Source organism: Lichenostomus cassidix, chromosome 6, assembly GCF_008360975.1.
Source record: "Lichenostomus cassidix isolate B80296 chromosome 6, HeHo_3.0, whole genome shotgun sequence".
NCBI lineage: Eukaryota > Metazoa > Chordata > Aves > Passeriformes > Meliphagidae > Lichenostomus > Lichenostomus cassidix.
In genome coordinates, this window is record NC_139487.1 from 14,273,133 (window position 1) to 14,290,705 (window position 17,573).

The window sequence follows — 17,573 nt, forward strand, 5'->3', positions numbered from 1 at the left end:
GTTTAACTCAAAACAACCTGAGCTTTCCAACGGGGTTTAGTCGAAATAAAAACTGGGTTATGCAAGTACTGGTTTTGAATGAATCCTTTGATTTCAAGGGGGGTCTTAAATGAAGTTACTTGAGGCACCCTAAGCCCTGTGGATAGCAAAAATGGGCCGGGAGGAATGACCGTAAAGCTGGAGACAGCGGCTTGGTTTTGTTTGTGGTTGTTATGGCTCTAACTGCGTCAGGAGTTATGCCATGACCATGCAAGTACTTGGCCACCTGTCTTAATTGCAATCACCGGTCCATCCAGCAAATCCCGCGGTGTGGACAGCCGCTGGCAGTACCGCGAGCCCGGGGCTCGGGCAGGCAGGGCGGGGATCGCTCCCCGGCGGCAGCAGCGCCCCGGCACGGCGCCGGTCCCACCTCGGGCACTGGGCACCATCTCACCCGACTCCAGCCCTCCCTTCCCGCCGCTGCCGGTCGCCCGCAGAGCGCAGCCGAGAGGGGACCGGCCCCGGCTCCCGCGGGGCCCCGGCGGCCGCAGTTCGCACTGCGGCGGGCGCGCTCCTCAAGGCGCAGGGCCGCGCCACTGCCACCCCACCGCGAGTGCGCGGCGAGCGGGAGCGCGGGTCGCACGCCGCGGTGCCCGGCCGTTCCCCGCTGCCTCCCGGGGCCAGCCAGGGCTGCCCGGGGCGCGGCGGGGGCGGGCGGCGCCGCAGGAGGGCGGGAGCCGCCGCAGTGAGGCCGCGCGGGCGAGGCGGCGGCGGGCGTTGCCATGGCAGCGCTGCCCCGGGCCGGGACCTGAGCGGCGCGGGAGGGGCGGCGGCGCCCCGGCCGGGCCGGCAGCGGAGCGGGTTAAGCGGGCGGGGGGCGGCGCCGCGGGGGTCGCCGCCGGGGGCAGCCCGCAGGCGGGTGCGGGGATGAGCAGCGGCGGGGGCCGAGGGCCGTGCTCCGAGCGCGCAGGGAGGCTGCGGAGGTGAAGCCTCTGCTCCCTCGCCGGGCGGGATGGAGACTCTTGGCGCTGCAGAGGACGTGTTTTATGAGGAGGAGGAGGAGGAGGTGAGCTGCTACGACTTTGAGCCTCTGCCGACGCTGCTGGAGGATGAGGTGAGTGAGGCAGGTGCGGGGTCGGAGCCGCCCTTGCGCTCACCTGTGGTGTGGCGGCCGCAGGGTCCGCCGGCGGGAGGCGGCCGGGCCGGGCCGGGCAGTGCCCCCCGGAGCCGCCAGGCCACACGGCATCAGCATCGTGCGCTCTCCGTGTGCTCCGCGCTGCCTCCTGCCCCGCCGGCCCAGCCACCAAGTTGGGCTTAGCCCCTTCCCCTGCACCTTCTCCACACAACAGCAAAGTCATGGTCCTCGAGTGCGGCGTGTCTCGTCACTGCCGGGTTAATGCTGCAGTCGGTGTCCTTGTCGCACCCGATCAAGGGAAATTTACATGGGCAGAACAGTCTCCCGAAGCTGCCAACCACTTTTTTTGTACAGCTGTGTATTGCTGCCCTGTGCTAAAAGGCCTTTGACACTGGGAAATAAAAAACTAAAATATCAAATTGTTAAATCTGTTTGTTCAGTTGTTATGCCAAATAACCTGTAGCTAAGCCCAGTTCTTGTCATCACGTTTGTCTGGATCTGTTACTGGTTTTGCACTTGATTTTTATTGCTCTTGCTCATCTTTGTATCTTTACACATAAAGTGTGTTTCTTACCCCCTAATGAATGTTTGGGCAAAATGTTTGGAGATTTCTTCCTTTTTTTAAGTAAAGGTTTGGTGAACCATATGTGAGCTGCTCATTCCCCTAACCAGATACCGCAAACTTTCTTAGTTGCTACATCAAGGATCTGTGCTGGAGTTAAAAGTGAGTTTGAAAACACAAAGCCACTTTCAGCTGTCTCAAGTCACCCAGTGGCTCAGCAGTTTGGCTCTTCCACCATCTGTAGTGTTCAGTGCAGTAGGCCCTCTCAGACAGGCCCTTGGAAACTCTAGGAGGAAGGTGGTAATGGCCTTATTTTTACACATTGGTTTAAATACTTAGAGTATTTTCTCAGAATGGAGAAGGCTGAGGGTCAACTCTTCTGTGCAAGAAGGACCTGGGCCCATTTTACATACCTGCTCAATATGTATACTTTGATTGTGGGTTTCCACAAATCTCATCTGTTTAGTTAGTACAGAAACATAAATAGTTTCAATATTTTTGTAGGGAGAATGATCATGACCTATCACCTGGTGATTTGACAAGTTAATAAAAAAGGGCTGCTTTGAAGAGTACTCAGAGAACTTACTCAAGCAATCCAGTGTTTTTCTGTAGATGTGATGAATGTAATGAATGGCATTTGCCACATTTTCTATGATTCTCTAATAGATTGTTTTGAGGTTTGTGTGAAAAGACTTAGGTGTGAGTGCTGCTGTACTGAACTCTCAGTTGCTTAGTCATTTAGTGGAGTCTGCTCTTCTCATCATTGTGTAAGGAATGAGGTTGGTGTCTGATGCATGTGGGTTTTTGCCAGTATGTGAAGCAGGAGTCTGCCCATGCTGAAGAGTAGAAAATGCTGAGCATGAGGGTGTGTTTCCAATTCCTCTCTTTACTAGTACTTTCTTCATTTCATACTCCTTAATATTAAATTTCACATTTTTTAAGAAATTGTGTATGACAAATTGATTTATTTTTTATTCCTACTGTCTCTTAATTATCTCTGCTTAATTATATGCTACTGAACTGTTTTGTACTTGCTGAAGAAAATGTAAGGGAAAGCTGAGAACTAATGTGAGCAGTTAAGCATGGTTGCATGAGCAGTTTGCTTTTTGTAGTTCTTAGTGTTAAACCCAGGCACTTTCATATTAAAACCAGACACTTTTATGCAAGTGTCTTTTGCTGAAAGAGACAAAGAAGAGGCATCAGCATTTCTGATATATTCCGCATTTGAATGAAGCAGCTTCTAGTGGTCCAAAGTATTGAAGCAGTTGCTCATCAGAAGCTTCAGCTTGCCAGAACTTCCTGTGTTACAGTGCTAAAAGGATGGTTTTTTTCCACAGTTAAAACTTTTGGTCTGTGTTGCTTTGGGGATACAAGGTAGTCAAATGCAAGTCTCAGTGTTTTCTCAGTGTTTTCAATGCTTCATTCTCTACAAAGGCCTTGCTTAGCTGCAATAGCAGCTTTAATAACTAAGGTCGAGAAAGTGTGATCATTTGGGAAATACGTGGTTTCTGTGAAGTAAGTAACTTAACTGCCCTGGAGCATTGGAGATAGAAGGGCTTATTATATGGTGGTGGTGGTTTGTTTTATCTTTTTTTAACGTTTGTTTTATCTTCACCTAGCCATCCACTGCTGATGGAAGCTACTGACCATTCATAGGACTTGTATTATTTTTCTTTTTTTTTTCTTTTTTTTTTCTATATTACATAACTTTCTTATCCCCTGGAAAGAAGATAAGCTTATCAGTCATGAGATCATTACCTTTTGTTTACTTCCCAAATAACCACAAGACAAAGATGTTTGTGTAGGTTTATACTGTAGATATCATTGCAGTGGAGTTCAGCCTCAAAGAGTAACTCAAAAGAAGTTCTCTCAAGTCCTTATTGTGACTGGAATTTGATACTGAGACTGTCTTTAAAAGATTGTAGGTTTAATTTTTTTCACATAAACTCTTAATTGAGCCTCTTTTATCCATATGCACAGATGAAACTCTCATAGTTTTGGATCTTGTTAGTGAAGCATTCTTTTATTTTTCTGTTGTGGCAAATGCCATCGTGTCACCTAGCTGTGGGATTTTAGGAGAGTTAAAAATAATTTGTTTCATTGTTTTGATCATAGAACTTATATTTTTTTCAATTGTTTTTGCTGTCCATAGAATAAGCAGTGTATCTCTTCTTTCCAAACCTATCCTCATCCCACCGCTCAGTTTGATCAATTTCAAAGCCCAGTGTTAGTAGTAGAGCTTCTTGTCATGTGTTTTTGTTTGCAGATAGAGGAACCTCTGTGCTGCTCTTCATGCTTGAACATCTTCATGCTATGGAGATGTGCAAAACCTCCACCCTCAAACTCTGATGGCAGCAATACACGATTGTACTGAGCACAGCCCAGAGAAAATAAGATTTTGTGCTGAGATCTTTTGCTGTTCATTATTATGTAGGACTGAATTTAATGAAACCAGGATCCATGATTAGTGCTAGAAGGCACTGTAGTAATGCTGCCATTAGTAACTCAGTCCATGTCTAGGCTGCTGAAAAATAAGACCATTGAAAAGAGAAGTTTCCTAAATAACAGCGGGTGTGCTTTATTTCCTGCCTCATATTTATTTATTAAGCGTTATATTTTAGACTAAAAAACACAATACACTTTTGGGCTGAGGTTTAGTTCTTATTTGAAGGATATTGTGAAAGCAATGCCTAATTTTCTGAAAGACATGCTAATAAACTGTTAACCCTTTCTGTATATGGTAGTCCAGGTATCACTGATGTTCTCCAGTGCTGAGTGAGGTAAAGAAATTTGTAACTGTTTTCCAAGGGATTAAAAACTTAAACCACAGCAGTTTTCTGAGCTGTAAGATACTGCACATTCTCTTTTGATGATGATGACATACTTTCTTTTTTCTATATGCTAAGTAATGTGTATCTACATCTTCTATTCAGGGTATATTTAATATCACTGAGAATATCTTTAGTCTTAATTACTTACATATAAATGAGAGAATACTGTGTAATTAATAATAATTATAGCTCTGATACAAAGTAACTTCTGTAGATTGCCTTTTATTTTTGTTACCTTATTTTTCCTTTTAGATGGAGTTGATGTTTTGTTTGTTTGGGGTTTTTTCCCTCATTCCTTTAAGTGCATGAAAACTTCTGTACCTGTGGGTAATGTATTGGATTTGTGTTCCAGAAATATCCATAGAGAGGCTAGATGCTTTGAGCCAAGCATTGCCTCTGAACATCTTGACCAGGAAAGCCACATTAGAAACACATTTTTTGGGGACTGGACTCATAGCCTTACTGTGATAATAGTGTCAATGCAAATTGATGTACAATTTAGGACAGCAACTTAGAAACTTAAGTCCATGAGTTATTTTGATCACTAAGAGCTCTGGATGTAATGGGGAGGCATATGACAACCAAAGTGTTTGGTTTTAAGTCCAAGTATAAAAGCACTTTTCCTATGGCATGTTTGGCTTTTCAATGTTTACTTAATCGTCTACGCCACTAGACTTCACAACAGCATCATTCTTCAGACAGGCCAGTCTAAAGGGTACTTTTCCCCAGATCACAAGTGGTAGGGAGAAGTGCTGTGGAGAGAATTTTTAAGTAATCTATATAAAGGCACCTGGGAGAACTTGAAAGGCATGGGTGAAACAAAATGTTTTAATTTAGTCTCTCTGCTTTTACCTCCAAATGGTCTGTTTCCCTAACTTTGATGCAGTGTTTATGTAACTTAAATCTCTCCTATAGTATTTTTTTTCTGTTGGCATACTGTGATATCTTTGTTCAGGTTAACTGTGCTTCTTAAAACACTGTCTGTGTTAAGAGCTAAGTTGTGCATTGGTGTTTCTTGGGGTGTTAATCAGTGTCCTAGAAAGTCTGAGAACTTGCTGGAAACATTACTTCTAGCCAATTGTGTCAAATATAATCTATGATACACCAAGCAGTGTAATGAAATCCAGGGTAATTTATTAATTCGTATCTTGGCAGGAGAATGTGTCCCTTGCTGATATTTTGTCACTGCGGGATAGCTGTCTTACTGAGCAAGATATTTGGGCAATTTGCCTGGAGTGTTGCCATTCTCTGAAGAGCATTGCCCATTCTGCAATCTTCCAGACACTCTGCATCACTCCTGACACTTTGGCTTTTAACACCAATGGCAATGTATGCTTCATGGAACAGCTCAGTGGTAAGTACTTGTGTTTGCAGGCCGTTTGTTTTAGAACGATGGAAAATCATAGTCAGAAACTGTAGTAAAATATTACATTCTCTTTTTAAACATACAATTAAAGATAAAAGAGAACTTACTTGGGAAGGTGTGTGTATATGTACATGTGAAACTATATGTTCAGTTTTGTAATTCATGAACAAAGGCTGAATTTGCTTAGAAAATTCCTTGTAGTTATTTTAAGACTTACCCAGGTGATGTCTTCTTTATGTCCATTTTAAACACACAGATTATGTACTTGTGTACCTGTGTGCACAAGTCTCTACCTTTGTAAAGCATGTCCTTCATATCTTACAGATCTTCTAACTTCATAGATGTGTTCTATTTCTAGAGAAGGCTGATACTCAGTGTATCTTGTTGATTGTGGCCATAAAGAATGGAGCAATTCTAGAGCATATTGGCTATTAAAAATGAAAGTTCTTTTGAATAAAGGCCTTTTTTGGTTTTTAAAGCTCTCTTATATAAAAAAATACTATGTTTTTAAGTCATTATTTTCAAACTTGGCAAGTGTGGGGACTGACTGAGAAATTAATTTTAATGTGTTATAAACCAGTATGTAGTAGCATGGAAGATGTTCAGGTATCATAGCAGGTGAACAGGGAGATGCTTAACGTCTAAAAATCTTGTTTCAGCTTAGGCAAAAAAGCATGTTATAGTTGCTGTTCCTTTCTCATGTGCTGCATCTCAAGGTGATGGGTCTTAAGCCTCTTAATGATTTTACAGAAGAAGAGAAAAAAGCCCAAACAACTCTTATTCTATGATACTTTTAAAATTATGTCAGCTCATAACTAGGAGAACCATTCTAGTCTATATACATGCTACTCAAGTTTTTGTTGTTTTTCTTTAACCTAATTTATTTTTAAATCTGTCGGTATAGGTGTTTTTTATTTTAGTCAAAACCTTGATCACAGTGTTTAGAAAAAATACTAGAAAAAAAATGAGGTAAGGTTACATTATAACAAATAAAGATTTGTTGCCTTCTTTAGAATTAAATTTGGTATTTCATATAAATGGAACATCATAAAATATAATTAATAGAGAAGAAAATATATCTTCATAATTGTTGTGATGTTTTTTATTAAATTCCTCAAATAGATGTGAATCAACTTTTAGTTCCATATTAATAGAGTAATGTGGAATGAATTTCCTTTATTTTGAGGAGCTTGTCATACCTTAAAATTATAAAAAGAAAGAGAAGCTGGCTTTGTATAAGTCAAGGGTATATGAAAGACTTGTTGAAGAGAATAAATCTAGTGGATGAAAAATGCCCCTCAACTAAGATGTTTGCTTGTAGCTGGGAAAGAAAAAAATCAATTTCTTCTTAAACGTTTCAGTCAGATTGAATAGCTGGCAAACAATTGATCCAGGAATGCTGTATTCAAGTGTTTAAAATGTTGGATAACAAATTCCTGTGCAAAGCAAATGTACAAAGATTCAGTTCCCTGAAGTCATGTTAGTCTCTAAGGAAAATACTTCATTAGTTCTCTTTAAAGAATGTTATAATCCAAAAAAATTACACATATATTCTACTTCTCTCTCACACACTCCGCTGTGTCTTTGGCTCTTCCTCTTTCCCTCAGATCTTGTTACTATTTGGTTAAAATACATTTTTTTAGATAGGCACTTAGGGAAATTGTCCTTTTTGCTTCCCTGTAGTTGTTGCCTATGGATATATTCTTCCAGAAGAAAATTAAAACCTCTGGATTTGCTTGCCAGTGAGAGAAAATGAACAGCCTGTTGTCTCTGCTTTGGCAGCAAGTTCTGCCTCCTGCAGGTTCTGTGGTGCTAAAGTGACAAACATTCAATAGGATGTTCTGCCAAGAGGTCTGATATCTTCTTGTCTCTTCAGATCAAACAAATTCTCATTGCAAACATTATATTAAAAGAATACAGTAAGCTGTACCAGTGCTAAGTTAAATGCTTGTACAGCCTTTAAAGTGTTCTATGGAAAGAAAAGGGAAGAGGTAGTGGGAAGATAAAAAGGAGCAGTAGTCTGCAGGTGGGGGAGAAGGGAGAACAAAACATCTGTCCGTTAGCTCCCTTCCCCTTCTGCCTTCTCCACTCACCCCCAGAATCAGGAAAAAATGTGCTGGTGGATAAGGAATGCAAAATTAGTTGCATACCCCTCTTTTTCAGTGGGAAAGTACATTTGGGAATGCTATGATTAGCTGTATCAGTTACTGGCATGTGGCTTGTCAGCCATGCCACATAGCTGCAATGAACGAATTATGTAAAAAAAGTCCTCTCTAGTAGTGTCTACCATATAACTGTGTTTAGTGTCTTACAATAAAAGCTTTGCATTTCACTTCTAAAGTACAGGCACAAAAGTTCTGTTAAAGCTAAAGTTATGATGATTATGCTGTGCCTCTGAACATACTATTTTTTCTCCATGTTGAGAAGGGAAACATACTTTTTGCTTGTAAATCATCTCAATCATCCTGGCTTCCCAAAAGGATAGATTAGGTGAGTTGAATATGTATGTGAAGAGTAGGTTTTTTAGTTGTGCTCTAGTTTAATTTCTTGGTGTTCTTTACTGCGTTCATGTGTCATTAAGTACAGTGTGATACTGGGTAGCTGCTTGGATGCAGGAGCAATATCAGTCTCTCTTAAGATGTTCTTTTCTTCTTTCCACCTCCTCACTCAGATTTGGCTGCTGCACTAGCTCAGTTCTCTGCTAAGCAGCACATGTGTGGGGGGAATTTACTTCCTCTACTCTTTTATCATAAGTAAAACAAACAAAGCAGAAAGGTCAGAGTTCTAAGCTGGCCTGTAGATGAAGAGGCAATTAGCTGTTCAGATTGGCTTTGCTGCATGAACCCTTATCACCCAGGTCTGCAGTGGAAAATAGTGAATGGAAGTGTCCAATTAATCAAATCAAACCTCTAAGCCACAGCTGAGCCACACCAGCTTAGGTGATAACTGGGTCCAAGCACAAATGCCTGAAGGCAAGAAGTGGTTAGACATGTTAAATGTATTTCTTTGTGGATGTTTAATCTGTTTTGTTTCTTAGGAAAGTTATGATGTCTTCTTGCAGAAAGTTTGAAAACAGCACTTTTACTTCCAGCACTAGAAACATGGATAACAAGCTCTTTGTACATCCAATTGGAGTGAACTAAAATACTGCTATACAAAGTTTCTTTTGTATCAGATAGGAGTGTATTATTAAATTTGTATCATCAAATTGGTTTATGGTTTTTTAAACAAGTAAAACTACTAATTTCTACTCTGGTATGTTTCCTTTTGTTTTCAAAGATGATCCAGAGGGTGCCTTCGTTCCACCAGAATTTGATATCACCGGTAACACGTTTGAGGCAAGTTCATAGATTTATCTGTAAAATAGAGGGGGAGGTTAATAGTTTTAGTACTTCTGGCAATACCAAATGTTGAGCATTCTCAGTATATGATTTTAGAACTTCTAAGATTGTGAGTAGTAAATAGTGCTGTTTAAGTATGTTTTGTGAAAATAAAAAGTAAACTTAAAATGCCGTGTTAATTTTCTGTATAAACATTTGTTCACTAAGTATTAAAATGTGAGAATTTATTTTGGCTGAATAGTGTGTTGCACTAAACCACAGCTGGCCTATATTATGTTCATGGGTACCCTTCACTGGTTACATTGGCTTCTTTGGGGACTAGTCATGAACTTTTATGACTAAATATAAAATTTGTTTGCTATCCTCTTCAATAAAATAATTCAGGGAAGGGTAATCAGCAATTTTATCTTTGATTTAATGAAGAAACAGATTACTATCTGTTGCTTTGCAATGCACAAATGCTCTACATTGTTAAATCAAATTAGATTTAAATTGTTTATACTAATTCATTAGCCTCCCAAGTCAACCATCTCATTGCGTGCTACTGGAGCACTTTCTTGCTTAGTATCCTTCTTCTTAATACACTATTTTTTTCTGGCATGTATTCTTAGATAATTCAAATGCTTTAATTAGCAACACATTTAATTCAAGGTATATAAAAAATCTGGTTCTTTATAGGTCAGTACAAATATCTTTTGCTTTTCGTAGGTTTACATTTCTCTGTGTTTCTTGGTGGGGGAGGTGGGAAGGAGGAGGAGGAGAAGTGAACCTTGGAAGTATGTAATACCACATGTTAAATGAGAACAATAAGGCAGGAAGGGTGGTATAATGGGATATGATATAGTCCAGTCTTTGAAGGTTAGAGAGGCATCATCTCACTCTGTTGCTATGCTTTATTAATGTATCTACATAGGCCATCAGAGCTGGTTTTGTGCTCACTTTCCTCATCCATCCCCAGGATGGTTTGTGGGGAGTCTTTCTTTGTGGACAGGGATTCTTAGGAGGTGGCCTGCATTGCCTGCAAACTTAAAAACTGTAGAAGCCTTTATATTCAGTGGTGGTTGAGGAAAACAAGACCCAAAGGTGACTTGTTTTTGTGTTTCTTTCTTTTTGTTGTGCTTCTGAAGCTGGATTTCAGATTTTGCATAAATATGTTCTTCATCCCTTAATGAGCTTCCAAGACTTGACAGAGAAATGCTTACAAGATTTGTGGACTTATTTGCTTGTTTGGCAAACTTATTTCCCCCAACCATTTTTCCTCATCTAGGAGTTGCTGAACTTGTCTGCATAGAGTAAACAGATACACTGAAAGAGGTTCTAAGGCCAAGGAAATGGAACAAGGTGAAGTAGAAATTTGGGAAGACTGTCGTAATACTACGTGACATTTTAGTTCTGTCTGATAGAAAAGGCCATTGTATTCCTTTTGGATAAAACTTATCCATTTGTTGTTTAACTCTTCTCTTTTGGCAGCATGTAGAAGCCTGTTAAGCCCCAGTGAATCCCAATACCAAGCACAGCACAAACAATTAAACAGTCAGTGAAAGCTGTTTGAGTCAGGAATGGCTCTGAATATTGACCCTTTTAGTCTTTTTGCAAAAGTCAACAAAGATACATGAAGGTACACATTTGTGTGGAAGGAAGTCAACATGCTCTGCCTTGTCTCTTGTGAGGTGGGGTAAGGGCTGGGTGCACTGATTTCTGTACATTGCTGGTATTTCTTTATCTAGCAAGTTGGGAAGCCTTCCAAAGCAGGGAGAGCAGTACTATGACAGTGTCCTGTTGCCTCAGCTGTTTTTCACTGATCATCCTAGAGCAATGCAAGGGCTTTCCCTTGCATTAAGGCAGAAATGTATTGTTTTTTCTCTGGGATTTGTGGGCATTTGGTCAGGCATCTATGGGATTCAGAGTATTTGTGGAACTTTCAAAGCTTTACCTCTTACCATGTGTAGAGTTTGGTTGGATTAAGTGCTTTAGTTGCAGACCAAATTCTGCCAAAGATTCCATGCTGATCTCTGCTTTCTTTTACTTCTGCAGTTTCTAAGACCTACAGTGGGTTAATGCTTATGTACTTGTTACAAGGGTTTTATACTATTGTAATCTTTCCAAGTTGGCCATTTCCCTCTCGGTGTTAATACTTCAAGTTCTTCTCTTTTCCAAAAGTATTGATACTTTTGTCTATCCCCTCACCCCATTGAAACCTTCTTCTATGCAATAGCAGAATAGTACTGCCTTATATACATCTCTCTGAGGAAACCCTGGACCCTTGTGCTTTCTCAGCATGATGAGGTTCTTTGATTACAGTAAGCTGTCCTTTTTACAGGAACATCAAGTCTCTTGTGTTACTGCTTGCTCCTTCCTTGGTAATGACCTAACTTGGTTCTTGTGTTGGAGTGTTTTTCCAGCTGCTTGGTCTGCTTTGTTTAGAACAATGGCAAGTAATGTTTGTATTGAACCTGTCTGATTTCAATATAAAGAGAAAAAGTTAGTTTTGGAACTACTAATTATGTTCAGCATGATCTTTGATAGCTGTTACTCCAGTGTCAAAGCTCAGCTGATTTAAAATAGTTGCATCAGCCAGCAGTTTTGCTTGATTTGAGTGTGACCTATTTTGTGGCTTCTAAAATGAAAGCACACAATGAGGTTTGTATGGCTACTGGATGACTTCTTCCTCTTTAAACTCTTTTTAAAAATCCTTCAATTACAGCTACAGTTATTTCAACAAGAGATGTTTTGTTTCCTGCTTGGTGAATTACTGATCCCAGCCTCTAATGGTATTGTGACTCCAGCCTAATTAGTTGCTAAACTTAGCTGGCACTCACAAGCACACAAGGGTAATAGACACAGGAAACAAATTGAAATGCATTACTGTCCTGGTGTCTGAAACAACGCTGTTAAAGATGTCAGTTTCTAGTTGGAATTTCAAAGAGCAACAGATCTAAAGCTTTATCCAAATGACAATGCACAAGACTGAAAAGTAATTGATTTCATGTGGCTGGTTTCAGACTTGTGCCTTCTTCCCTGACCTGCTCTCCATTTCTAAAGTGGGAATAATAGCACCAGCTTCAGTTGCTGTTGAGAGCTGGGAGGTGAAAGCTAGTCCTTCAGCTTCAGTGTCAGGTATAAAATAGACCTTTTAGAGAGAAACGTGGTTAAGAAGGAGTTAGCTGTGAGAGGGGCGTGTGGTACTGACAATGAAGTGCAGCTGAACTTTCCATGGTGACTTTAGTGCTGCCACAGTTCCAGTCTGTGCAGTTGGAGGAAGCATTGCAGTTTCTGAGCATCTGAAGAGACCTTGAAGTCATTGTGTTGCTGAGTTGTTGTAGAGGTATTGAATAGGCCAGTTCTGGTATGACCTCCTCTGTGGGTGTTTGCATGGTTGCAGAACAAGGGCAGAAAGGCAGCCAGGCAGGTACTGCTGGGCTCTAGGACAGAGAATCTCGTGGCTATTTATTCATGTTAATTTTTTTTCCTCTAACTTTGCTATCTGCTTACAGACTTCCATTGCCATTGTGCTTTAGTAAATGTACTGTTAAGAACTGGTACTGTAAAGATAGAGAATAGGAGATAAACTTTAGAGTTATGATCCATACACTGTAACTCCAAAGAAAAGGTGAATTTCTATACAGTGCACTTATTAGCACTTCTTTTCTTAATGCAGATGCAGGCATGTGATGTAACTCTGCTCAGTAAAAGTTTTCAGATGACTGAGGCTGTCACTTGCCTGCATTGATGGAAAGATCTCACTTTCTGCTTTTCCTCTAAATAGGAAGTTGTGCCTGAATTTGCTACTGCAAGTATTGATCACGTTTTTGTTCTCACTGAATCTTGAGCTAGATGTCAGTTAGAAACAGTCTGGAGTATAAAGACTAGCATCTAATTTTATAATATTCTATTCATCATACTGTAAAGAGCAGCAAAGAATGTGAATTTTTCTGTTCTTGAAAAACATGGAGAGACTGAGATGCAAAAATAAATATTTGAGGCTTCTTTTAAAATTTGCCCTCATTCTGCCTTCTAAATAGGAAGAACTTTAGCCTTTTTCCCAATGAAAATGGTTCCTATTTCATTTTCTTGCCCTGAGCAGTACAGTGTAAGACTTGTGAAATTTGACCAATGGGAGGCTCAACACGAATAGTTAAATATTGTGGAGTTCATTTATTGTCTTACTTCTATCACTACAACACAAGATTGCCTCAGGTTAAAACCATTGGCTGTCTCAAACCAGTTTCAAATAGCTATTTGTCTGCATCACAAAACTGCCATTGAGTCTCACACAGAGGTTCATTGATGTGGAACACCACATTTCTAAGATATGAGCTTTCAGTGAGATGAAGGACCGATGTCCGCCATGTGTGAGCTTGCATTTATAATCTTTTAATAATGTGTCTATTCAGTTTTGCTTGTTCTAGTGAACCTTTATAATAGACAAGAGTGAAAATTCACTGATTTCTATTTTTTATCTAAAGGAGATTGGATGATGCTTCTGTTAATGACTTATTTAATTATTTAGAGATAAGATGCAGTAGTTCAGAAGCCTCAATGTGCAGCAGGATTAAAACCTTTCAGAAATTAAAGAACTGAAAAAGTTATAGAGTTAAATACTACCTTGAAGAGAAGGAGGAAATATGGGTTAGAGAAAGGGAAGAAGGTGAAGTTAACACTTCTTTTTCTCATCTAGAGCTTGTTCTTGCTTTAATCTATCAGTACAGGAGTGGGGTAATGCTGATCTCTCACCTGTGAGAGAATCACAACTGGAAAAGGCTGAATGCAGCCACTGTCTTTGTTAGAATGTCATGGCTGTCAACTTGCAGTTCTCAGTGGGCTGTAGTTGATCTACATTACATATAAAAAAGTCCAAGAGTTTCGGCAACCTTAAAAATAAACAAATGTACAAGAAGTGGTATAACTACTGTAAATAGAAAAGATACAAAGTAAAATATTATTACATTGTTTTTGAAAACTAAATTACTAAGATTTGTATAACTTATTCCTATGAAATGTGACAAGGCAGTTGGAGGGATAAGTACAATATGCATACAAATATTTTATGTACATATAAGTACATAGGTTGAAGTGTCAGGTGAAACATAGTGTTCTGCAGAAGACATAAAGAAAGGTTTGGGGAGGGTGTGCGTGTGTATGTATGTGTATTTATATATGTATATATCTATGTCAGGCCTACTGAAGAAAACTGAACAGACAGTTTCATGCTGCAGTATTTCTCAATAGCTGATCATTACTAACCTAGTGCTCATGTCTCAGCTGTTGGTCCTTCTCTGAATGTGAAAGCCTTCATCTTTCTCCCAAATCCAAACACCAGACAGTATAAAGAAAGTCTTGTCTTTGTGATTTTCTTAGTCTTTTAAAGCAGTAGCTTTGAATATGGTGAGATTATCTCTATTGTTCTATTCTTTCTTTAGCTCTCAGTGTAGGATCAAAAAAGAAAACTTTTATATGTTCTCCTAGAGGGGTTTTTGGTTTTGTGTTTATCTGATGGGGAAGCAAGTCTTTTGAAACACCTAGTGCCTTTTTTCTTCAGTTCTGTTTCCCTTAGTTTCATGTAGCCTCCCCTTGAGACTAATTCTATGTAACAGCAGCAAGGCTTGTCATCAGCAAATGGTAACTTATCTCCTCCTGTAGTCTAAACCATTCTATCTTCTGAGCATTATTTAAAGCTGTCTTTTCCTTCAGTGACAAAAATAAATTAGTTTCATTTGGTTACCTCTGCCTCTTCTGTGCTATAGAAGAGAAAATGGAATCTTCCTTCTCCTGCTTTTACATCACCGTCCCAATTGAGGTTCTTTTCAGGAACTTAGGACTGAACAAACACCCTTTAGTTGCTGTACACAAAGTTAACAATAGGAAAAATGGGGTGAATGGGATTTCTTTTTACAGCAGTCTTCTTTTTTTTTTTCTTTTAATGCCTAGGCCATCTTTAAGTTTATAATTTGGTTACCTCAAAAACCTACAGTTTGTTGCTTAGTCCTGAAGTTGGCGTTGCCAAGTTGTCATACTGGTCTTTGCTAGCAAGTTTTATCAGCATATTGCCAGCATTTCTACAGTTTTGCCTCCAAATCTGAAACAACTTTTCAGACTGACATTTTTATTCGAACTAGTCTGTCTCTTAGGCAGAAAAATAACTTTAGGAGAAAAATGACTGTACAGTTAACTTGACCAATGAAAATATGTACAATTTTAGGTTTCTTCCTTATTTAGCTATATGATTCTTTTAAGAAAGCATTATTAAAGTTATGTATTTTTTACCTCTATGATAGGTGAAAATTATTCCCTGATGTACAAAAGCATTGTTCAGTTATCTTATTTAAGAATTTTTGTTTTGTGAGGAAAAGAGTGGGACTGAAGGGAGGACTTTTTGTTCTGTCTTAAAACAGATGGTTCTTGTAGTTCAAGTTTACTTTTTCAGAAACCTGAAGGACTGTGTTGGATAAATTTGTGGATAGTCTCCATCATGGGCAAAAAAACTATGGAAAAGAGAAGAGATTGTTTTCTCCTGTTACACTTGTGTAGTGTCACAAAACTCTAGGCTTCTTACTGCTAAAGATGCACAAATGTTTTGGATCAATTGTCTCCAGCTTCCACCCTGTAAACTCTTCTCCTTAGTACTGATACTTTCTCAGCTATGGATGAAGTTGTCTTCTTTAGTCTGCATATCCTTATCTGTAAGTTTCTGGTGCTGCCCATTCAAACTCATTTCTTTGATGGACTCATCATCATACTGATCTCACTGGCAGAACTTTTTTTCTCTGATCCTTCCACTTATTTCCATAATTTACTTCTTGGAGTGGTTTACTATGCTGTTGGCATGTCAGCCTGAACCCTTAAAGGCAACATGGAGACCTTCATCAGAATTATTCCTTATCATTACTTGTTATCAAAAGATTTCTCTTTCATTAGTTTTATGTCTGTTTTACATGGATAGTCAGATCACTAAAAGATTCATGGTCATTGCTACACTGGATCTGGATAATTTATACTCCCTGGAACAGCGACAGTTAATTTTTACCATTTGCATGAACTGAAAATAGAGCTATTTCACAAGTGTATGAGAACATTCATAAATACCATTATTTTTGAAAGGTTCAGGAAACAATTGACTTAGAAGTAGATGGTAGAATGGATGACTTCCTAATCTCTAGATAAAATCTCAAGACTAGTTCAGTTTCCAATGTGAATTAGATGGTTGGTGGAGTACTAGGTTGTTGAGATTTAGTCAACAGAACTTTCAGGATTGTGACAAAATCATTGTCACTCACAAATCAATCTCCTTAGTTACAGCATTTCAGCAAACCTTAGAAGAGCAACTGAGAACATGCTTTAGAAACTGAGGATTGTATCTCCTGAGAAATCCTGTTCTTAACTGGAAGTGCTGCAATTCAGTTTTTTACTCCAAAATGTGTGATAAGTATTCCTCAATAGAGAGTGGTGTGATTGCGTTACTCAAAGTGACAGACTTTACCAGTAGGCACTTTCTCTTACGTTTAAGATTAAAAGGATGTAGTAGAACTTCAGTAACTGTGAATAACATCGTATTTGCCATAAAATGAAAAAAAAAAGCCTACACAGTTGGGAGAAGACAGAGCCAGTCTGCTCAGCATGCGTATAACTGTTTCTCAGGCTTGCTTGTTTCTATGCCTACAGGGAATAAGTTGTGTTACCTTAATTAAGTGATAAATGAATTACCAAGTAACTTAAAAGTAAAGAGGTTAATGGCTGATAAATCATAAGGAGAGCTGTGACACATGAAACTCTGTTTCAAAGGGAGTTTTAAAAAATACCATTGTTCAAGAAGCTTTAAAGATAAATGTGAGTAACTTTAGCTATCTAAACCTCTGAGGTCTTCAGCAGGTCGTTTTGCAGTATTCTTCCTTACCTGTCGTAATTATACTTCTTCAGTCATGCAGGAGAGGAGTCAATTGGTGTGCTACTCATCCACGTTGGGGTGCCTGATCTTCGTGATTAAGGGAGACTAAAAGTGGGATGGAAGTGTAAGAAATCTGTTCTTAATTTGTGTCTTCACTCTGCAAATACATGAGTAATTTCCTGCAAATAGCGTGGTTTAAATTTGCTCAGGCTTCTGTGTATGTTCATCTTCATGTGACTTTGAAAAGTGAAATGAATCTTTACCAAGGTAACTGTCAGTGGCTTAAGATACATCTCAGTCTTTTCTACAGTAGTTAAGGTAACAACAGCTTTTTGACACTATATTGAAGTCCAGTTGAAAAATTGATATTCTTTTTTTTTGTTCATTTCTGGGTGTAGCTCTGAATTGACAGTATTGCTTTTCAAATTGGTTATTGCTATAGATGCTGGCAAATTATTCTACAGTCAACAGAGTCAT

General features: G+C 39.4%; 1 protein-coding gene across 1 annotated transcript in view; it reads left to right on the top strand.

Annotated features, from left to right (window-relative positions):
* The first annotated feature begins 775 nt into the window (after window positions 1-775).
* The window catches only part of KNDC1 (kinase non-catalytic C-lobe domain containing 1), a 56,495-nt gene continuing 39,697 nt past the window's right edge, over window positions 776-17,573 (top strand). Inside the window, exons 1-3 of the mRNA XM_085065136.1 lie at window positions 776-1,093; window positions 5,663-5,861; window positions 9,153-9,211. Coding sequence (XP_084921262.1) covers window positions 992-1,093; window positions 5,663-5,861; window positions 9,153-9,211 — 360 coding nt within the window. The 5' untranslated portion in view covers window positions 776-991. The remainder of the gene's footprint in view (window positions 1,094-5,662; window positions 5,862-9,152; window positions 9,212-17,573) is intronic.